Source organism: Rhamphochromis longiceps, linkage group LG1 (assembly GCF_057381845.1).
Source record: "Rhamphochromis longiceps isolate RC_006_pf linkage group LG1, R_longiceps_female_GT1.1, whole genome shotgun sequence".
Lineage (NCBI taxonomy): Eukaryota > Metazoa > Chordata > Actinopteri > Cichliformes > Cichlidae > Rhamphochromis > Rhamphochromis longiceps.
Window position 1 is genome coordinate 4,717,808 of NC_140557.1, and position 23,580 is coordinate 4,741,387.

Here is a 23,580-nt window from a genome sequence, read left to right on the forward strand (position 1 = left end):
TTACATAATCCAAAATAAAAAATAAAAAAAAATCATGTTTTCATTAAATGTTAAAGCAACCGCTTAACATTTTGGAAATTTTCGAGCTTATTTCTTTATTCTCTTGTCAGTGTGAGCCATTCACTGTGGGAACAACACTTGCCAGTTAACCTCTTACTTTGTATAATTTACATTTTCAGATTAAACACAAAAGTGTATTACTAAGTAAACTACAGGTATAAAGGTAGGTGGAATGTTTCAGTTTGGAGGGGTTGGGTTTCCTACATCTTCCAAACCTTGCCATGCTAAAATTACCATCTGTTGGCTATGAATTATTCTTTAATGCACACACTCACCAAAAGTGAAAGTAAGTATTTTCCAAAATGTTAAACTAGTCCTTTCACATGCTCTATGCAGCCTCGTGCTAATCATTGAAAAGTATATAGCTTTCTAGTTTTTAGGGCTTGTTGTGCAGTATTTTAAGTATACACAGTATTTTTAAGTACTGTGCATGTTTTTAAGTGTGTGCATTACTAAAGAAGCTTGCACATTAACCTTGATGGAAAACAAGAAAGCTAATATAAAGTAAACTGTGGTAATATCATTGACTGAGCCAAATTATGAAATTAACATAAGAGGAGATTGTTCTATATGTTAGTCCTGTTTCTAATATGTCCACAAGTGTTTCCATCTATGCGCGCATGCCTGCATGCATGTGTGTCTATGTGCCTTTGTATGTTTCTGCAGCAGCCACTCCGTTTGAAGGTGGGCCCACACTGAACAACACATACACTCGTAAACTTACACTGTAGCACAGTTATTCCAGCTTGTTCAGTTAGTTACACAGTTAATTTAGAATTTTAAAAACATTATTATTTAGTATGATATTTCTTGTGCTGTAAACTGGGTATTTTAAAGGAAAATAGCAGTGTTGTGTCTTTTAGTCATCTTAACCATTCAACCTTTTACTGTGTGCCTTTAGGCTGCCGTGATCTCATTCAATTTGAAAAACTCAGAGGTTTTAGAATACTTGTCTGATCCCAAGTTGTTATTTATAATTTGAGTGCTTGTTCTCCAGGGCATTATTAAAACTTTATTAAAGGAATAACTTCCTGTAGATAACTGGCAGTTTATTCCTTAGTTTTCATTTCATTCAATAAATATGCAGCACTTAAATCTTCAGACTCAGGGAGCAACCCGTTCTCACTCCCAAAGCGTAACATTTTACGCTAGGTGACAAATCGTCACCATATTACGTTTTCGGCTACCCACCACGTTCCTAAATGACGACCTCGGAAAAAGAGGAAATATGAGAACCGTCTGGACTGAACCTACACATGTTCGCTCTTTTTCTTCAAATCGCTTAGAAACACGCTATTTAACATCATTAAAGTCCTGGTTAAGGTCAGGAATAAGGTTATGGTCAGGGCTAGGGATAAGGTTAGGTTTAGGGCTGGAATACAGGGCTGGAACGTCTACTACCGCGGGAGCGTCATTGCACTGGATTCCAGCCATAACCCGCCGCGTACCATAAGAACGCCGAAGGTCTCCTTTCGCGTTCCTCAGGAACGCCGCGGGACGTGACAAAACGTCGACATGTTACGCCTCGGGAGTGAGAACGCTCTGCAGGGAGACATGTGTAGCTATGAAGACTGAAGTCAGCTTCTCATACTCAGAAAATCACACCCACTGGAGAAGAAAACAATCATAGCCTCAACATGCAACTTTTGCAGGACTTTAGAATATTTCATGGCTCTAGGGCTCCGTTTCTCAGAAAGCGATTAAGTCTGGTGCTAGACTAGAACCTTTTTCAGTGGCAAAGTTTTCTATTAATCTGGGACTTTACACACACTTAGCTGATCTTATTCAATCCCTCTCCGTGAGAGGACTGCTGCTAGTTGGATGAGTGTGATTGTTTATGCCTGAGTTTGCTGAGTGTCGCATCAAGCTGCAGCTTGGTTGTTATACTGTATTTTTATTGTTTGCTGATTATTGCACAACACAACAACATTTTGTTTCAGCCTGTGTATGTCTGTAAACACCATGTAAAAACATGGTATTACAGAATAAACCTTCTTGAATCTTGGCTAGGCTTCTCACAACTCTGGGAAACTTTTAGAACATTACAGGAAGTAGTATCTTGTCAAACACTAAACAAAAGGAGCCTGGTTCTGTTGGAGTTTTCTTCTTTTAAAAGGGAGTTTTTAAATGTCCTACTGCTGCCAAGTGCCTCCTCGTAAGGAATCTTTGGATTGCTAGTTTTTTTCCCCCTATAATAGAATCTTTACATTATATATAGCATGTAATATAAAGTGCCTCGAGATAGCTGAATTAATAATCCTAATGAAATTGTAAATTTTCCTACTGAGTGACCAAGCCTTGCATAGCTTTATTAGGTTAATGCCTACAGTAACGTCATGCTGCACACTGAGTTTCAGGATCCCAGAGTTTTCCCATTCTTCCTAACGCCTCACATTTTATTACTTTTATCTAGCAGGGTTGGATAATTAGACAAATATACTGACAATAAATAAATCTTAATATGGAAGTCTTGGTTCCGATCTCCATTTTGGAGTTAGGCGATATGGGTTCTGCTGCAAAATTCTGCAAATATATCTACAGTACCCAGTTGTTGGACTCATCGTAACCACCTGAAAAATTAAACATACTACCCAACACTAACACCCAGTTTTACCATTTGAATGGCTCAGTGTTTTGGTTTGGCAGCTTATTAAACCATTTGGTGGTGCATGACACCTCACAGCAGCTTTTAGGCAAGGTAAATTTTCAAAGTCAGTGAGGATGATACACCATTTTCTTCTCCAGTGTGTATTATTTATTCTGTCTCTTTAAAGATATCTGAACTCCAAATAACACCATTAGAGCTGTGTAGTGTGAAATAACTTTAAGGTGGACAAAACAAGTATCCTAGTCTACAAAACAATGGTATTCTCCTTTATCATACCCACAGTGGATCATGATTGTGAATGCACATACATGCACTACCCCTGTATTGCTTTCCTGTTGTTTAAAGAGGAAATATCACCCAGTTGTACAGGAACAATGCTCTGACATTGCAATAGTTTAAGCAAATCAGACACAGTTGGATGCCATCCTTCACCATGTCATACATTCAGGTATACAGATTCATGGACATGGTGACCTTGACAGGTGGTTTAGGAGAAACTCTTTTTCACTTTTCTCACTCAGAACATGTTTTTTTTTCCCCCTTTCAACTTCTAAGATTCAGAGTCAGATTTATCACACAGCATCCACATGTAACAACAAATGCACAGTTTGCTGTTGACAGAACATTAAAACATCCCCTATTTGATGCACTGTTGCAAACTTCAACAAAAAAAAATGGTGTGCTTGCAGAGGGTGCCTATGTTAAAAACATCTGTTCTCCAACTCTTTATATTAAATCATTCTAAAGAAGCCACAAATGTGCCTGGAACAATTTTCTATTCAAGGCAAAAAAAATAAATAAAATAAGTTGACAAAAAGAGTATATAGGAGAGTGGATGTCGCAGGCTATGTTCAGGTCACTGCTAAAAGAGCATACAGACATGTTGATGAAGAGTTCACTAGCCTAAAGATCAACAGCCAAACAAGGACACACTCACTCTCGGCCCACACGTCCTGCATCCGTATGTTACACAGCTTAGTAGTTTGTGTTACAACTGGAGTTTTTTCTTTTTTTCTTTTTTTACATTAATTAAAGTTAAGACAAAACATTCAAACAGTACTGTAGAAGAAAAAAAAAACAACTAAATATTCCATGTAATATTTTCTAACAAACCTTTATACCAAATCTGTGCGCCTGATTCTCTTTAACAAGTACAGCACATACAGTACATATTGTATGAACAGGCAGTGAAATGCTCATTTCACACATCTTTTCCTCTCTGTCAACTTGCAAAGTTAAATATTCCCACATCTTTGTCATCAGCGAGCCGGCTTCACCATTTCTTGCATCTTAATGTTCATAAAAGTTTCTTTCACACAGCCATATCCTGAGCTGAACTGGGGCGGCCTTTTTGTGTTCAGACACCAGCGTTGTGTCTCACTGCTGGGAATACATTCATTTTATGTGACTGAATAAATGTGGGGCTAAATAATTATGTTTCATGTGATTGAGCCAATTTAAAACCAGCTGGCCAAAGAATCTGAAAAATTTAGGTTCGATTACATTACTTGTTACAGTCCTCCAGTACTTGTACTGGATTTGAGAATGGTGGCTTTCAATAGCTTCAAAGGCAGTCTCACCTTACACCCTGTGCAGAAGTCCAACTTTCAATCGAAGACTTGGGCAACAGCAAAACTTTCAGGAACTTGCGGGCAGCTAAGAAAACTTTTACGCATAATAACCACTTTGACAAATTTACTCCCCCTGCACTAGGCAACTTCATCCTGTCTCTTATTTGAAGAGTTGAAAATGATCTCAAGTCTCTTGATCTGTCAAGACTATAAACATGTAGACCTCCAAATTGTTGAATAGCAATTTTAATGCTATTGTTTAGTTTCAAACAATAATCCCTCACTCTCTACCAAAATAAAGAACTAAGAACTAATGTCAAAAATTGTCAGCTACAAGCTGGACATGTCTCCGAGTGTTTTATTACATCTGTGCTATGTGTGCTATGCTGTTTGATTAAAATCTTTGTTTTATTTAGAAAGGACAACATACAGAGTAAATCTAAGGCAAAAGAGTATTGTTCAGCTTTGTTCAAGGCTTTACTTTGTGTGGCCACAATGTAAAAAAAGACACAATATTTACAGGTGAGACGATATTTTTTAGATAAGCAGCTGTCATTGAAGATTTGGACAGTGAAAAATACAGCCCTAATTTTTGATACTGGTTAAGTATTAAGAGGCAAATATCCAAGTAAAAGTGTTTGATTTTGTTCTCGACCACAGGTGTGTTTATAGTTTTGATAGTATTGGCCCAATTTTTGACATTTTCGCCTCTCTACAATAACATAATACAGGAAAACCGAATTTCAACTGTTAAACTCACAGTGGAAAAAGTTTTATTCTGAAAAGCTGTTTTTATTAGGTTTTTTAAAGGTCTGTGTCCACAGTAGAAACTCAATCAAACCTACATTCCCCTCTGATGCTATGAGGCAGAAGTTTCAGTGACAGAAAAATAAAACTGGCAGGAAAGTATGGATCTGCTTTATACAGTCTGACCTGTCTATACTGTGCTTTTTTTTTCATTATGTGACCAGTCCTTTAAATGCCAGTGCGGCCACAGCATTAAAAACTTCAGTGCTCTTCACGATCCACAACAAGCAATAGCTTGTATGGCCCTGACACTTTCTTATCCCATCTCATTCGACCAATCTCCCAAATCAACCAGTCTTTCTCACTTGCTCTTTGTCCCTCCCTGTCTTCTTCTGCTTCTTCTTTCACAAATTAAATAATTCCCTCCTGGATACCATCTCGCTCACTTTCACACTCCCTATCATACAGTATGACTAAAACAACACCTACTGGCTATTGTACATATTACCTATCCCCTATCAAAGTGCTTACAGTTTTCCTTCCCCCCCCCCAGACTTTTGTAATCCATTTCATTCACCAGAAAGAGACAGGGACAGAGAGAGACACACGCCAAAACCGGCTAGGCATGAATTCACAGTCGATGTGTAATTTAGCATTCCTGATGATTGCCTGAATGTGACAAAGGAGAATCTACAATCCTCCATCGAGCCGCTTCTTCGAAACAAGAAAATAAAACACATTTATTGCTCCATTTCTGATTTAACATTTTCTCTCTGGTTCTAGAAAATATATATGAATATATCTATACGCCTGGAGTACGTCTTGTAACTTCTCGTACAGCGGTAACAAGGTAAATGACGTCACAATATAAACAAGAAAATACACGCACAACACACAGGAGAAAAAGCCCTGCCCTCATTGGGTAACCAGCTGTCCTGCAGCAGAGCTCTACCCACCCTCCTCGCACACATACACACAATTAGTCACACGTAGACACACACTCATGTTTTACATTTGCCCACATGCACACCCATGAATGCACGCATTCACTACGCAGAGAGCGAGAGAGGGGGGAAGGGGGCACTAGCACGGTTCAATGCCAACAGTGGATATTTCCTTTTTTCCAAGATTCTTTTCATTAGGATGAACCAGAGAGGCCCTCTGGCTTGTTAGCTCCCCGTACTAATACCAAAGCTTCAGTTCAATGGGCTAATAAGTACAGTGTGTTGCTGCTGAGACAGCTTGGGTTCAAACCCAGCTGCTCACATGGCACTCTGAGTCCCCTCTCTCTCTCGTCCACACCAGCCCCTCGTTCAGTCATCAGTCTTTCATCTGGGATCAGACAGTCAGGTTAGTTGGAGAAGAGGATAGGGAAAGGTGTAAGTTGGCAAAACAGAACCCAGCGTTTCTCTCTTTCTTTGCCTCTTTTTTAAAAAATCATATCTGTTTTTTTTTTTTTTTTGTCCTGTGAGTCTTTCCTTCCCTGGGTGAAGGTGTATAGAAGACAAACATGCGTCCAACACACACTAGTTATAGTGGCCTGCTAGGAGCCTGTCAATGTTCAGCATTTAACTTTTAACTGTCAGCATGGGTTAACATTATTATTGTTATTATTATCATTATATTATATATCATTACTCTAATGGTGTCTTTAAACTTTTTTTTGTGTATGTTTCTGCTTTCATTCGTCTTCTGTTATATTATAGCTTTCCCTACATGGTTAAGTTTTTGTGTATGTACTAGGTGGTTGGGTTGCATCACACCAACACCTGACTCCCTCTCGGTTGACAAGCATCATCCTCTTTCTGCTGTTCCTCCGATCACAATATACGGGGAGCTGAGCGGTCATTGGAGACGGTTTTGCGAAGACGGACTCCTCTCCTGATGGTGGTCAGCATGTCACCAGACCCTTCTGCCCCTTCGGTCCCTGTCTGAGTGTCAGTGGGGCCAGTTGGTGGTGGGGCTGGGTCATCAGGGAGGGCAGGGAAGGGAAACTGGCCCTCACCAAGGGCGTGTGCACTAGCTACCAGCTCGCCAATCTTCTCCACTAGGCTGTGCCGATTGGCTGCGATCATCTGATCTTCCTCTGATCCAGTGCCCGAGCCTGTTCCTATTGCAAGGCCCCCATGCTGCTGAGCATAGACCTCTAACGCAGCCCCTGATCCCCAGGCGGTGTTAGGCAGGCTGAGGCGCTTTGGTGATGCCTTCACATAATCAAGCGCTCCCTGTGAATCCTCAGCTCCAGTGAAGAACACACATTCCTCACTCCCCACACGGACAGGTACGCCACCAGCGTGCCCTCCACCTGCACCAGGTGAATGTGAGTCTCCAGGGACAGTGGGTGTTTTGACAGGCACGATGGGTGGTCGAATGGGGATGGGCCCCGCACTGGATAACGTGCGCCTCACGCCAGGTTTGGTAGAGGGGGTTCGGCGGATGGTGGCAGTCCCTGGAGTCCCTGCTCCACCTCCACCAGCTCCACCGGGCTGCCCTGGTATCCCATGAGCCCCTGGACCAAGAACGCCAGTGGGCAGGCCAGCTGTGCTGGCTGGCCTCTTGGTCTGGATCATTCGCCTGTAGTTCTGGGCAATATTAGAGTGGCGAGGAATTGTGGAGGACTTGTCAAACTCTGTCTGTCCATCTGGACCTTCGGCATCACCATTCACTGAGTAGCAGTCATAATCTGAACCTAATATGAGGAGAGCAGAGGGTAAAACAAAAAAAGGTATTCATGAGATTTTAGAGAAATGATTGAACTATATGTGCCAGAAACAGAGACAGAGGAAAGACAATGTTCTGTGGTCGCTTTATTAGATTAACACAGGGATAGCTACATCATTTTGGTAGAGCAAGCCAGCAAGTGAGCACATTTAATATTTTTCAATTTTATCTTTATATTGTCATTTTCCAACTGCTGTCAGAGAAACTGTCAGAATACATCCATCATACACTTTAGCTGCTGCCTGGATGATTAAATGGATTCACTTAATCTGATTTTGGTAAAACTACACTCAATGGCAGGAGTGCTAGTGGGAGGAATACAATAAACTTCTGCAGAAGTTTTAAATATTGATATTTCCCCTAAAAAAACACCTTCCCTTAACAGGTTGCTTTTCCTGGAATGTTACAAAAATAAGATGATGAATGTGGCCAGGTGAAATGTAATATATGTGGGCACCGAATGAGATTAAATGCTGCCATAAAGAGTGTGGTAGATTAGTTTCACCTTGTGAAGGAATTGTGTCCTCTGAGCAGGATGGGGTTGTGGTCTCTGTGCTATATCCACTGGAGTACTGCAGGGAGTCTCTGTTGCTCTTCTGCTGCTCCATGCTGAGTCCCCTGGTAAGCACCATGGCCAGGTCACTGGCTGCTGGAGAAACCTCCTCTCCATGCTGAGAACATACAATGAAACACTGCACTGGAGTTTGAGCAACCCGCTGTTTGAAAACTAAACCCTAATCTACAAATTGAATAGAATAAAAAAGGTTTCTGGTCCTAAAATGCAGTAGCAAAAAGAAAAGAGTTTTGTTTTTTGTTTCATTTGTAAACATCCACCTGAGAACCTGGAAGTGTTTTGCCTGTGCCGTACCTTGTGTTGACAAGGACACTTGTGTTCACAGCCTTTTGTAGACATATATAGGCTTTGTATGCTTTTTCTAAATTGACAACTAAGTCAAGTCTTTAGCTGACTGTCTCAGATGTATTCCACAGTGAATGATATATGAGCTGCTGAGGGCCATGTGACACATCAAACTTATTGGTAATGTCACAAGAAAAGCAATGGTGTGCTTGGTTTCAACGTAACTTTATTCTTTCATGAGTTATTTACAAGTTTCTCTTTGTTCACAGCCATTGACATGTCGAAGAGGTTAACACGTGAGGAGGAGATCGAAATTGCGTTGATATCTGGTGAACGCAGTAACTGGGTCATTGCAGCAGATTTCAATGCAAGACACCTTACGAGACCACCCATCTCCCATGCTACAGTTAGCAAACTGCTTGCTAAGTTTCGTGAAACTGGTTCAGTGTTGGATTTGCCAAAATGTGGACGCAAGAAAACTGTCACTAATGAAGAAACATCAGTGGCTGTCCTAGCTTCATTCAGCAGGAGCCCACAGCGTAGCACAGTCGAACATCCCTTCGGCGGATATTAGCTACTCACAAATGGCACCCTTACAAACTCCAGCTACTGCAGCATCTCAGCGAGGATGACCCAGATCGGCGCACAGAATTTGCAGAATGGGCAAAACAAAAATTGGAACAGGACCCTCAGTTCACGCTGAAGATTTTGTTCAGTGATGAGGCAAACTTTTATGTGAGTGGTGAAGTTAACAAATAAAACCACCGCTATTGGTCTGACACTAACCCACATTGGATGGATCCCTCCAAGACTGTTGGACCAACAAAAGTGATGGTTTAGTGTGGTATATGGGGTACGACGATAGTGGGTCCATTCTTCCATCCATCCATCTTCATCCGCTTTATCCGAGACCAGGTCGCGGGGGCAGCAGCCTAAGCAAAGAGGCCCAGACCTCCCTCTCCCCAGCCACCTCCTCCAGCTTATCCGGGGGAACACCAAGGCGTTCCCAGGCCAGCCGAGAGATATAATCTCTCCAGCGTGTCCTGGGTCTGCCCCGGGGCCTCCTCCTGGTGGGACATGCCTGGAACACCTCACCCAGGAGGCGCCCAGGGGGCATCCTTGTCAGATGCCCGAACCACCTCAGCTGGCTCCTTTCGATGTGGAGCAGCAGCTGCTCTACTCTGAGCCCCTCCCGGATGGCCGAACTTCTCACCCTATCTCTAAGGGAGAGATAGGGTGGGTCCATTCTTCATCAATGGAAACCTCAAGGCCACAGGATATTTGAAATTGCTACATGATGATGTGTTTCCCTCTTTATGCACTGAAGCTGGCACGTTTCCTGAGTTTTTCCAGCAAGATGGTGCACCACCACATTATGGGTGCCAGGTCCGAGCATTCCTAGATGAACAGTTTCCTGGAAAGTGGATTGGTCGTCGTGGGCCAGTTGAATGGCCCCCAAGGTCTCCCGATCTGACCCGCTTAGACTTTTATTTTTGGGGTCATCTGAAGGCAATTGTCTATGGTGTGAAGATACGAGATGTGCAGCACCTGAAACTACGGATACTGGATGCCTGTGCTGGCATTTCTCCTGTGGCGTTGCTATCAGTGTGTGAAGAGTGGGAGAAGAGGGTTGCATTGACAATCCAACACAATGGGCAGCACATTGAACACATTTTATAAGTGGTCAGAAACTTGTAAATAACTCATGAAAGAATAAAGTTACATTGAAACCAAGGACACCATTGTTTTTCTTGTGACATTACCAATAAGTTTGATGTGTCACATGGCCCTCTTCCTATTGAAAAAACAAAAGTTGTATCCAAGATGGCCGACTTCTAAATGGCCACCATGGTCACCACCTATCTTGAGGAGTTTGCCCCCTCACATATACTAATGTGCCAAAAACAGGACTTTAATATCACCAACCATTCCCATTTTATTACGGTTTTATCCATATAAATGGCCCACCCTGTACTATAGGCCATACTTTATACATATTCATGCATTTGTACAGACGTACACACAAATTGCTATCTTCAGCCCGTGTTTCAGTATCATCAACTTCACTATTACCTTGGCAGCGATGTTAGCTGGCGTCATCCTGGCTCTCTGCCCATCATCAGGATGTGATGGCCCAGCATATCCCTGGGAGCCCGGTGATGCCTCACTCTCCCTCAGCCTATCAAGAGGTTCCCTTCTTCGCTGGACTGCCGCTGCAGCCACAGGCTGCTCATACTGACCTGCTTTGGACCAGTCCTGAAGAGGTGAGCGGAATTAATAAACAGGAAGTAGGTGGTAACATTAGCACACACGACTTGTCCACTATCCAGCAGTTTGATGCCCTTCATCTGAGTGCAGAAAGAGGGGGCCTTTATGGGTACATCAAGGACTGTGTGCAGGTCAGAATGTGTGGAACAGAGGCCTTTTCGAGTGTTAGAGAGCATGTATATGTTGATGACCTTTGACCCTGCTTGGTTTTGGTCAGTTACCAGTTGGCAGACTGTAAAACCAATGAGGCAGATGAAGCCAAATAAAATGCACACAAAGCAAGTGGGGATGAACACTTGCAATGAAGCAGTGCAATGTGGTTATGAATGAGTTAATCAGGTGATAAAAAGTAAAAGAAAATAAATTCTATGCATTAACTTGTTAAACAGAAACAGAAGAAAATGTGCAACTGAAGAAATGGAAGCGAATGGAGAACAAACCTTCCACATAGGAACCTTTGATGTGGGAGAGGAGGAGCTGGATCCAGGGGGGCGGTTATAGGGTGGGGACGCAGGAACAGGAAGAATGACAGAGAGAGGCCGGGTGGAGCCAGAGTGAAAAAGAGCGGGGCGGAAGGTAGCGAAGGACGAGCCAAACTGCGGGACGAGAGACACAGTCATGTCATCAGAGAATGGAAAAGCCACAGACATGAAGCAAGAGTGAGCGGGAGACAGGCAGACAGACATTATATATATATATATATATATATATATATATATATATATATATATATATATATATATATATATATATATATATATATATATACATACAGAGAGAGAGAGAGAGAGAGAGAGAGAGAGAGAGCCAGCTACTGGGCCACACACGACAACAAAAGCCAAACATGTGTACACACACACACCAAATTCTAAGAAACAGATAGACAATACAGCTGAAACCAAAATGGGCCTCTTGAAACACAATTAGTTACTGCTGCCATGCATCAAAATGACTCTATATGCAAGTTAAGTGTGATTAGAGTGGGACTAAGCCTCTACATCAACAAAGCCTACTTCTAATTTTTAGTCAGATACTGTATGTTTAACACGTTTATGTTGATGTATTTGTAGCAAAAATTCAGATTGATGAATTGTTGCACTTGTGCATCAGGTACCACAGAAGACTTGGGTAGTTCTGCATATTTGTGGGATTTGTACAGTGATCAAGGAAAGGCTTAAAGTAAAGGAGCTCAGGTAGAAATCACAGTAACTCTGCTTTTGTTGCATGTACATGGAGCTGTTGCACCATTTTCCCAAAGGTGCTGGATGTGGATACAGTGAGATGAGCTGATGAAACTGATCTAAAGGGTTTTAGATCAGTTTTAGGGGAGCAGACAAATTTTAATTGTCTCGTGAGTTTTTAATGGAACGTGTCATGTGTCTAGTGTGTCTGCCTCAGATTCCATGATGATTTAATTAAGAACATCCAGAAATAACCAATACATGCAATGCACAGGAGAGACTGCAAGTCTGCCTCGTGATGCTTATGCTAAATCTTGTCAAGATAACCAGTGAAAGTGGGGCACACGGTCCAGCTTGACAATGTGTATCAGTCAAATTAGAGATGGATCACAGATGGTTGTGAACACGTCAAGGGAAAGAGAAGCAGTATATGCAAGCTGGTACGGAGGACAGATGCTGCTTAAGATCAGAAATGAATATTTATTTTGCCTTGCAAGCATGATTTATATAATGGTGTGCAAACTGGCTAAAGAATGTATAATGGAAGAGGAGGAGACAAGTTCCCAAACATAAATAAAACAAGTCTCTGATTTTGTAGAGCTTTATTTGGGTATGTCTCCATCAATTAAAAGCACAGAAGACCGGCGTTACATGCTCCTATTTTCAGTTGGTAAGCAGGGGAAGATGCAAATGGCTGTAAATCTTAAAGCCAACTTTGCAACTGGCACCAATGTGTAGGTGGTTTATGCTGAGGAAGATACAACTTTGCCCCATGTGCCTATGAAAACAGAGCTCTCCAATGCTAATTGCTGCAATGAACATTTTTTTTAAATTGGAGAAAATGCATAAATTCAACCAAACCCTCGTGTCTCAAATACATTTGCCTCACTATTCTCTTGTGAGTAAGTGGGCGGTGTTTGATATGATGTTGCTTAATGGTACCACAAAGCTTTCTCTGCTGGAGAACACATCAAGGCCCCAGAGATTTAATACTGTCAGCTCTACACCAAGTTTGACTTACCATTCAGAAATCAAAGTCTCCTTCTGTTCTCGGAAATCCCTGAAAATCTTATGAACGTCCTGCTACCTTGATGAGTGTAACGTCTCATTTTAAACAGCATGTGTTGTGCGCTACCTTGTAATTCTGTATCAACAATGACTTTATACTACCACAATTATCACAGCTGTTTAAAAAATTGCTCAATCTTATATGAAATTACATTTTGTTGTTCTTGCCTGATGTCTCTGGAAAACACTACAGATAATATAGGTGTGAATCTGACGGGTGTTCAGTGGAAATCTGGTTGATTTGGACAAGATGAGGAAACTTGAAGTAAACTTAAATGAAGCAGAGCTTAATTTTTAATTTCAAGTAATTCATTTATCTTTTCCCCCCCCACCAATCATTAAGCTGTATTTGTAAATATATCCTAAACTGAGAGTTTAACTTAAGAATAAACCAGCACTGTCAGGGAAAACTAATCTCTCGACAGTGATGTCACAGACTGACCACAAGTATGATGTATGATTGTATGATTACTGTGTAAAAATCTTAAAGGACACACATTATGCTAACTAGAATAATTTTGTATGATCCACAGCTCACAATAATTCCTGTTTCTCTTATACTGGGCCTTCATTCCATCCTCCATGTGAAGCAAATCATTATAGCCCCCCTCTCTTTAAGTTGGGCCCCGCTACTGGGACATAGACCCACTATATACTCAATGCTACATGTATGCACCATGCATACATAGCGTGAATATGAATAAGTATGAATAAGTATCAAGTGAAACTAACAGAAGAATAGTTATGTCTAACAATCATAACTAAGAATAATTTTTGAGGGTAAAAACAAACAAGAGTCTTTTGACACTATAAAAATCATCTAATTTTTTATTCATTTTTTCGGCTCTTTAATTGGAGCATGCCAGAGAAGGTTTGGGAGCCACTGCTTAAAGCTAATTTTCACACAAGGATGGGTCGTCTGTGTTTACAATGACAGCTGTGCATATTAGTGATATCCTCTCGCTCTGACATGATACAGAGGAGGAAGCTCTCAGAAACAGAGTGTTAGGAAAGTCTGAAGCCTGAGCTTTTGGCTCATAAGGACTACTTGTACACACACTGACCTTTATTTGTTAACTTTTTAGGACCACACTTTTATTGCTTTAATGTTTTTTATGCTGCATTTCAGACTGTCCATGTTATATATTATGAATAAGAATACTTACAGTGGTGGGGGAGCTGCATTCACTGACTGACTGGCATGTTTCTGAGGCCTCTGATGATGCTGAGCTGGATGATTTCTACACCAGGAAAGAAATAAGAGTGACACAAACCGATAAGAGTTTAGACCAAGAACCAAAACACATGTGTGAAACTTAATGTTTTTCATTAGATATCCAGTAATTAAATTCTATTCAAATATTTGTCCTTTGTTATTTTAAAGTTACACTGAAATGTTTAGTTTACCTGCTGGCTGTCCTTAAAATAGAGACCAAAAATTTTGTGTCATTGTCTTTTTCAGGCTGTGCGTGTGTCATTGGAAGCCAGCAATTTAAGCCACAGTAACTCTGAACGGGTCACATAAATAATGTAAATTTGTCCATGAGGCATTTGTACCTGACTAGTGATGTCTGAGGGCATAGGTGAGGGTGGCTTGGAGTAGATGTTGGCATCCTGGGACACGAAGCCCGAATCATGTGAGGAGACACTGCTGAGGCGGTGGGCAGCAATGCCCCCCGGTGGTGGAGGCTGGTGCGGCAGGCTGCTGCGGTAGCGACAGGAGGAGGAGGATGATGAGGTGGGCGAGTGGGGCAAGGAGCCTCCGCCACCAACACCACCACTACCACCTCCCCCTGACGAACGGGAGGCACTACTGTGGGTGCTGTTTACACTGCTGTTGGGGGAGGAAGGTGTAGAGGAGAAGGGAGGGGGCAGAGCGATGGAGGTGTGAGGAATGTGGAGGTGATGATTCCCAGCGTAGAGCGAAGGCAGTATCAGAGAGAGACAGCATGATTAGAGAAGTAATGGTGGAATTCAGAGAGAAGAAGTGGGGTTGGTTGTTGTAGAAAGTGATAGATTGACAATTAAAGGAAGTGTTGGAAGTTCGTATGATGGGTTGAAGGACCAAGAGGAGTTTACAGCAAATCGTTGGTTCATCAGGTCAGTGAAAACCCGCAGTGCGATGCGCAGTAAAGCCACACACCAGGAACAGTTGAAAGTAGAGACCCGCAACAAAATCAGGTAAGCAAAGATCCAGCAGGAGAGAAAGAGGGCAAATCACATGAATGCACACAAACAAGACACAAGTAATAGAAGATAAGTGAAAAAGAGTACACAGAATGGCAGTTGTTTTGAGTGGAAAAGTGGGAAAGAAAAGGACAGGAGGGGGTAGACAGAGGGTGTGTAAACTTAGAAGGATCCAGCACACACACATCTATACACACAGTAAACACTGAAGGCAAAATGCTGTGAATCCGCTTCACATGCACTGACACTCATACAGTTTGCTTCACAGAACCATAGAAATCAGTTTGTAGTCTTTTGAAAGTATTTAGTTTTGTTTATGCATTTGGCTTATAAAAGAGAGGCTGTCATAACTTATCTTAAGGCCAAAGTCCTAGATTCTTTATTATCATTTATTTATAATGCTTTTCTGTCTGAAGGCAGTGCTTCTGCTGAGGATGACCCAATCATCAAAAGCTTGTTGAAGCACCAACTTCATCAGATGTATAAATGACGTCTTGATGCATTCTCAATCATCCAGGAAAGTAAATCTCCAAAAGTTGATTCTGTTCATCTGGACGTAGCGTTTTGTGGGAGAAACGTTTCGTCACTCATCCAAGTGACTTCTTCAGTCTCAGCTGACTGCAGGTTTCCCCAATCTTATAAACAGTACATTTGCATAATGACTGAAACCAGCCCACTGAAGGAACAATGGGCTGGGAGGTCAGTTCCCTAATCTTAATCATGCAAATTCTCATGACCATTGATCAACAACCACTGACTAAAACATCTGAGTGACCTCACTGGAGGATGAACATCTGACTCTCATCATCCACTGGAGCACAAACTGGGTGTCATCAGGACACTACAACACAGAGCGAACACCATCCCCACAGACACAGCAGCCAGGGAGGCAGAAGAACAGCACATCAAGAAGGCCCTGAGTAAATGTGGTTATCCCAGCTGGACTTTTGTCAAAGCTGGAAAGGCACCTAAAGAAAGCTCCAGCCGATCCAGGAGAGAAGGACAACCGCTCCATAAGCGAAAACCTGTAGTGATCCCATATGTGTCAGGAGTATCAGAACAGTTGAGACACTTTTTTTTTTTTAACACCGGGTTTCTGTGGCTTTTAAACCCCAAAACACGCTGCGCCAAAAACTGGTCCACCCCAAGGATCGGGTCCCCCGAGTAACATAGTGTACGCTGTTAAGTGCCAGGAGGATTGGCAGGATTTATACATCGGGGAAACCAAACAACCTCTGGCGAAGCAGATGGCACAACACAGAAGAGCTACCTCGTCAGGCCAGGACTCTGCAGTCTATTTACACCTACAGGCCAGTGGACACTCTTTCAATGATGAGGATGTAACATCCTGGACAGGGAAGAATACTGGTTTGAGCGTGGAGTCAAGGAGGCCATTTAAGTGAAAAGGGAAAGACCGTCTATGAATCGAAGAGGGGGCCTAAGGGTACATCTTTCGCCATCTTAGAATGCTGTGATTGCAGCCATTCCCCAACTCTCTGTGAATGGTACTCATGGCCATTGATCAGTGGGCTTTGATCAGTGGTTGTTGATCAATGGTCATGAGAATTTGCATGATTAAGATTAAGGAACTGACCTCCTAGCCCATTGTTCCTTCAGTGGGCTGGTTTCAGTCATTATGCAAATGTACTGTTTATAAGATTGAAACCTGCAGTCAGCTGAGACTGAAGAAGTCACTTGGATGAGTGACAAAACGTTTCTCCCACAAAACGCTACATCCAGATGAACAGAATCAACTTTTGGAGATGTATAAATGACCTTTCATTTCAACAGACATTTGGATTTAAAGAGAAACATCCTTTTTTCTGATGCCCTTTCAACTACCTGAACAGGCAACCTTTCACTCAGCATTTTCTAATTTGCTGGCTAAGTTTACTTTTTAATATTTTTCAGTCAGTTTTTGGCAGTCATCATGTTTTAATGGCCATGTTAAAGCTATATGTGGTCCAGTTTGATCAGTCCAATAGTTATGCAGAATCACCACAGCCTGATTATGAAGGAACATTTCTGGGGTTAAATGAATGGCTCTATCACCCATAGACACTTGTTTTTCGGGGACTGCACAGAATGTAATGGCAGACTGACATGTAGACAAAACGACTGACAATCACACTGACATATAAACATCAAGGATGGCTCCTCTTTCTGATACTCAGAACACTGCCTATGTGTGTATGGATAAGAGTGTATTTGTGTGTGAGTACCTGCACATGCTGCTCTTGCGTGAGCCAGAGCTGCTTGGGGATGACGGAGGGGTCTGATAGGACCAGCTGTAATCGGACCCCTTTAGATCTTTAATCACCTGAGAGAACGTGTAGGAGTCAGAGGTTTGTCTTCTATTTGTTTCTGTCTTTGTGTATTCTGGATGTCATGTTTGCGTATGCTTTTCACCTGTTCACTGGCAGGGGGCAGTTTGTGCGGATCAGTTGTCAGCACAGTGAGGTCATCGATGATGGCCTGGAGATGGGTGATCTCGCCCAGCATAGCAATCTCTCCATTCTTAAAACAAGATAGAAAACATTTTTACTTTTTCTTTTACACTAAAGTCCAAAAATTCTCAGTGTACAGTTTCCACAACAACCATAACACAGTTAATTATACTCAAAGCTCTAGTTATTTTTATGTATGATTATTTTTCGTGATATAATTAAACTGTAAATTAGGTACTGTAAGCAAAGCAGTTTAGTTTCTTGTCTTTATAAAGATAATGTGGTTGAAGTGTCAGTACGACACATAAAGTAACAACTCATTTTACACGTTTTTGCTTTACATTGTTTATTAATTAATGGTTTTCTGCAAGATAAATGTTATACTGATGCTATTCTTTAAAGTGTCTCCCATCAGTACAGCCCAAGGTTGTTCATTTTAGCCTTATAGTTTTGTAGCTAAATACATGTGTTTTTTTTTTAATGGGGCAATATCAAACAATGGCCTCTGGCATAAGGGTTCAAATACAGTAATTATCAGTGGAGCTGTTCAGTGAACATGCTTCTCTGTACGGCACTTCAAAAGTTACTTTAGACAGTGCTTGCCCTCATCTGTCCATCTTTCCTCCTGCTGTTAAAGTCTATCACATTTCCTCCATATGTGTCCTCACCACAACTGGCTGAAGGAAACCAATGAAGGTGCAGAAGCGACCCCTCTCCTCCACCAGGGCACGGCGCACCGCCTGCTTCTCAGTCTCCTCCATCAGCAGGCACATGTCGGTCACATCCTGCATGGCACTGTCGAGCTGTGGCTGCAGGTCCCCTCGCCCTGGGTGGGAGAAGGCGCAGCAGTGGGTGAGAGACGTTTATCAAACGAGAGAGCAGAGACTGACACAGGAAGGTAGAGGTTTTCATCAGAGGGTGAAAATGAAAAAGGAAAGAAAGATGGAGGTGTGGAAAAGTGTTAATGTAACTAAATGTGGATATCTCTCTGTCAAGCTTTGCTTTCCATAATGCAGGAGTTCATCCAACCACTAGTACAGATTATAAAATTTTGACCAAGACAAAAAAAGCAGCAACTTGTTTATGTGTTTGTTTTTAAGCTATTTTAGCTCTGTATTTGTTCTAATGTTAATGTGCAGTAGTCAGTTTCCTAACTTTTCGCTAAAAGTTTTGCTAAAAATGTAATGTTATCATATCTGTTGTAACTATACTGCAATACCTTGATAATAAAAGCTTAAATATAAGTGCATATGTAATCTGAAAAAAGAAATTCTATCTGCTATCTCTAAAAATACATCAAATGCAGTAAATGGAAAGCAAGACATGAAAATTTCTTTGTAGTTTTACAGCATGTAAGAGCAGAATGAGGAACAAAATGGCAGAGATAACAGACGAGGAGGGGTAGCATGAGAGTCAGACTGAAGCCTGCAGTGTCACTACAAAGCTGATAGTAACAGCTACAAGTCATGCAGGAGTCAAGGAAGAAGTTCAGTTACATCATGCATTGTTAAAAGTGACACTACACGACAGCTAACTACAGACGCTGAGCTCTAATCTGTCACGAGGGGCAAAACTTGTTTAGGAAGCATTGGAGCTAGTTCATGTAGTTTTTAAAAAGGTCATGGTTACAAGTTTCATTAGTTTCAATGGAGAATTAAAAGCTAAACCCCAGTTGACCATTTAGGTGTAATAAATAAACTGTCATGTTGTTGTTGGCTCAGTAGAATGATGCCCATTACAAGCAAGGCTGGATTGCCCACTGGGCACAGTATGTAACTATTCAGGTGATCCGAAAGGTTGAGGTTCAAAATGTGACATTCAATTTGTGGTAAAAAGACTACAAATAATTATGTTTGTGCAGAAAAGTCAGAAGTATATTTTAACCTATAAATTAACATCACTTAATAACATTGCTACCCCACCTCATGAATCACCGGTCACAAAAAAATCTCAATATCAGTTGTTTCAGGCAAATTAAAATTTTCTGACTGAAACCTTCCAACATCAAAATGCATGATCTTCTACAATGACCCTAACACGTCTGCTCTGTAGAAGATAATGAAAGTTTTTTATCATTTTTTCTGTGTTGATTTAAAGCTTTAAATCTTCAAATCTGGTCATGCAGACTTTTGAACATTGTCTGGTTTCTCTGGCACCAAAGGAGGAATAAAATATGGGAAATACAACACAAATACAAACGTCAGTTTTTCCGTTGGCCACTGGGCAAACTGTTTTCTGCACATTTTCTGCACACAGACTAGAATGGAGGACTTAGCTGATTAAAATGAAGAAAACAGACTGAGAGTGATGCAGTTCAGGACACACACAGCACGTGTTTCATGTTTAAACTAGAGTGGCACCAGCCTAAAAGCACCTGTGTTGTAATGGGGCCTCAGATAGAAATTTGGCTTTAAGGCTTTATTATTTCAGCTTGCAATGTGCTTATATGGTGTACTTGACAAAATAATTGTATGCTAATTACATTACCATAAACTCATAACTAATTAATAACAATTTATGCACCGAGAGCGAGTTAAATTAAACAAAAGCCTACAGCTTATTATGGGAGTCCCTGTGGTGGGTTAATCCAGCCCTGATAAGGTTCTCTCTATTCCCCTTAAGTCTGCTTACATGACTATTTCATTATGAAAGACAATTTCCTGATATACCCCCAAAACTTTTCCATGACCTCAAATTTAGTAATAATCACTGCCTGCAGGCAAATGCTGGAAATTTAAAAAGAAAAGGATGTGATGCGGTAGAGCAGCGAGCGGCAGGCTGATACTTACCCTGCATCTCTATAGAAATACCAGAGGGGAGGAGAGACAGAAAGACGTAGCAGTGAGAGGGGGAGACAGAAAAAAAGGAAGCAAAGTAAGGAAAGAGAAAGGAAACAGAGAGAGAGTGACAGGGGCGGGGAGAGCAGAAATAGCAGAACTCATTGTTAGGGTTAGTACAAGGAAGCCATCACAAGACAGCCACAGTGCCAAATGTTAGAGCAAAATAACACAGCTGCAACCAAAAGTTCAATCCAGAAACAATAATATCCTCAAGCATCAGCTGCGATGGGGCTTATCAGACACAGGAACAGACATTGCACAGTTTAACTGTTAATCTAGTCCTGTTAAAGGATAGTTTAGGTTTTCAAAAGTGGAGCTGTCTCATTTTGGAGATGCACCCAGGTATGCAACATTGTGGAAACATTGTGCCAGTGTGGAAGAGATCAGCATCAAAACGTATTTTAGCCACATGAACTCTCATGTCATGTGAACTAGAATGTCTGATGGCTTTAAACATTGCATGGATAGAAGTTCAGACTGAGGACTAAGGAGAAAGGGCAGTGTGACGTCGCGGTATGCTTTTGTACTTTTTTAAAAAACACATTTTGCTGCTGACCCTTGAAAGCAGGACTTTGCTTATCTGTTACACTGGTAACTTTTCAGTTACAGTACATACAGTAGGTGTGTGATAACTTCTACAATAGGTAACGCACTGACTACTGTGAAGCGCCTCATACAAACCCCCCGTCAAAGATATCAGACTATCGTTTTAAGATAATTTCTTATATTACCCTTGTTTTATGTGAGAAAATGACATCTCTAAGCATATAACTTGCATTCAGATTCACAGTCACTGGGTTGCTTTTGAAGGTGTGGACTTCCTAAAGAAATCAGGCTAGAAAAAACTGACATGATCATGACGGGACTTTTTATCAATACAAACGAAATCTTTAGTGAGAAACAAACTGAAAACTAAGATTCATAATTTATATTAAATAGTAGCCTCTCTAATATACATTATTGCTTCACAGGAAACCTCTGAAGACAGGCTGAATTTAAATTCTTCTTCTTTTTTCACTGATTTTGATCATATATGATTTGAAGCAAAAAAAAAAACTTACCAATTTAAATGGTGCAAACTTTTTTGAGGTACCAGTATCAACATTATCATTATTATTATTGTTATCACATTACCAACATTCTAAGCGTTTGTTCACAGCAAACCTCTCAATTTTTTATTTTTTTTTGCTTTCCATAGGGGCGCATTTTTCGCCTTACAAATACTGTTTACTCTGTTTCCAACATACTAATGTGCTTACAAGCCATTCTCCCTAAACAGAATTTAAAGATTAAATAGCTGTTTCCTGTAAAATGTTAACTTTTTTCTTTTTCTGTTTCAGTCCATTAGTTGTGTTTGTGCCAGCACAGCACAACAAACACAGCTAGCCTCATCCAACTACTGCAGTAATAAATGCTAATGCAAACCCCACCTAACTAAGTAAAGAGGAATGACATATTAACATATTGACTTGCTTTTCTGTTTAATAATTGTAAAGACAAAAATGATGGACTCTCACAAAGACTGCCCCAGGAAACTAAGTCCAAGAGTTACCTGTGCTTTGGACGACAATTTGTTTTCTTATTTTTCCCATGAGGCAATGCAACTGTAGGCTACGTAAAGGCTACCAGAGTGTGGAATACTACACCAGAGGACCTGACCTCTACAATATGGTAATGTAAACCCACCTGACACAGTCAGGCATGAGTTACTGTGCATATAGAAGGAAAAGCTCCATCATAGCTGTAGGAAAACATTTTGGAAGTTGTCCTCATGATGCAGGCTGAGAGACTGTAATGAGCGTGCAAAGTATTCATCAAAGCAAAATGTGGCTACTTTAAAGATACTTCAAATTGAAAGTGCATTTTGCTTTCCCCCCTCTCTTTCTACATAAATATACATTTAAATTCTGACAAACCCTTGAATGAGTGTTATATACTCATTCAAGGGTATATGTTTTATATAAAATATAAAACAACAATTTCAATAATGATAAATAATTATCTTGAAATATATTTTAGACAACTTGCATGTGTAAATTAATCTGCCTGGCAACTGAACGGAAGCAGCAGCAGAAAGAAACCAACAATTATTGGCTGCTGCCTCACTGGGTAAAGCGATTCAGGACAAATGAGAAAAGATCTGTAATTTTTCAGAACGCCACCAGATGGCAATATAAACTTATAACGACTCAAGTTACTGTTTGGATGATGCTCACGTAGTCTGTTATCAAGAGTGCCAGTCAGATACAAAATGGCTCATTTTTTGTGATTAACTGCAGCCTTACACTTACGATGTTGTGTTTAGATAAATAACAGTAGGAACAATGAACTGGATATCTAAATATATTTACAGCTGCAATACATAAAACACACAAACAGCACTTTACAAGAACTGTCTGAGTGACAACCATGAGCCTGAGCTTGACTGTTAGACAGCTGATCGTTACCTTTACGAGCCTTCTTCTGCAGTTTCATGGTGTCAGATGATTTCTTCTTGATCTCGTGACGTGACCTCTTGTACTCTTGACAGAGAATAAAGAGAGATGTTTTAGAAAAACGAATGCAAAAGCTGCTGAGCAAACTCATACTGTCTTGCATTTCCAATAATAACTCAAATAGAAACAATATTAACTTTCAGGAACCGAAACCACCAAGAGGTCAGCGAAACACTGATTATTATGTTTGGTTTCAGATGTACCCGCTCCCGTTTAGACACTGTTGTATACAAAGGTATAGTTTTAGAACCGAATGATGTGGAAGCAAATGTTTAAGTAAGATTACCTGTTTACTGCGGAAACACATATTAACAGGTAAATATCCTGTTTATATTGACAAAGGCTAGTTCTACTCCTGCATATGAACATACAGTTTGGTTTGGAAAAAATTTTCATGGTGTCAGGTTTCAGTCTGATCATAGTCTGAGTAGTATGGTTTATGGAATGAGGAAAAGACAACATGTATTTGGCACAATGATATCCTAACAACACTGGCTTTGTCTTTTTTAAAGCATTTGTAAAGAATGA

General features: G+C 40.9%; 1 protein-coding gene across 3 annotated transcripts in view; it reads right to left on the bottom strand.

The window, feature by feature from the left end:
* Positions 1-1,611: 1,611 nt before the first annotated feature.
* Positions 1,612-23,580, bottom strand: part of LOC146678149 (protein MTSS 2-like) — a 77,761-nt gene continuing 55,792 nt past the window's right edge. The window contains exons 6-15 of one of the 3 annotated variants that reach the window (XM_085410784.1): positions 23,005-23,079; positions 18,386-18,543; positions 17,680-17,787; positions 17,493-17,590; positions 14,641-14,788; positions 14,250-14,324; positions 11,275-11,430; positions 10,640-10,822; positions 8,213-8,378; positions 1,612-7,675 (exon numbers count right to left, since the gene is read on the bottom strand). In XM_085410784.1, coding sequence (XP_085266910.1) covers positions 6,807-7,675; positions 8,213-8,378; positions 10,640-10,822; positions 11,275-11,430; positions 14,250-14,324; positions 14,641-14,788; positions 17,493-17,590; positions 17,680-17,787; positions 18,386-18,543; positions 23,005-23,079 — 2,036 coding nt within the window. In that variant the 3' untranslated portion in view covers positions 1,612-6,806. Of the gene's footprint in view, positions 7,676-8,212; positions 8,379-10,639; positions 10,823-11,274; positions 11,431-14,249; positions 14,325-14,640; positions 14,918-17,492; positions 17,591-17,679; positions 17,788-18,385; positions 18,544-23,004; positions 23,080-23,580 lie in introns of all 3 variants that reach the window. The other 2 variants (XM_085410700.1, XM_085410868.1) reach the window with 2 other exon arrangements.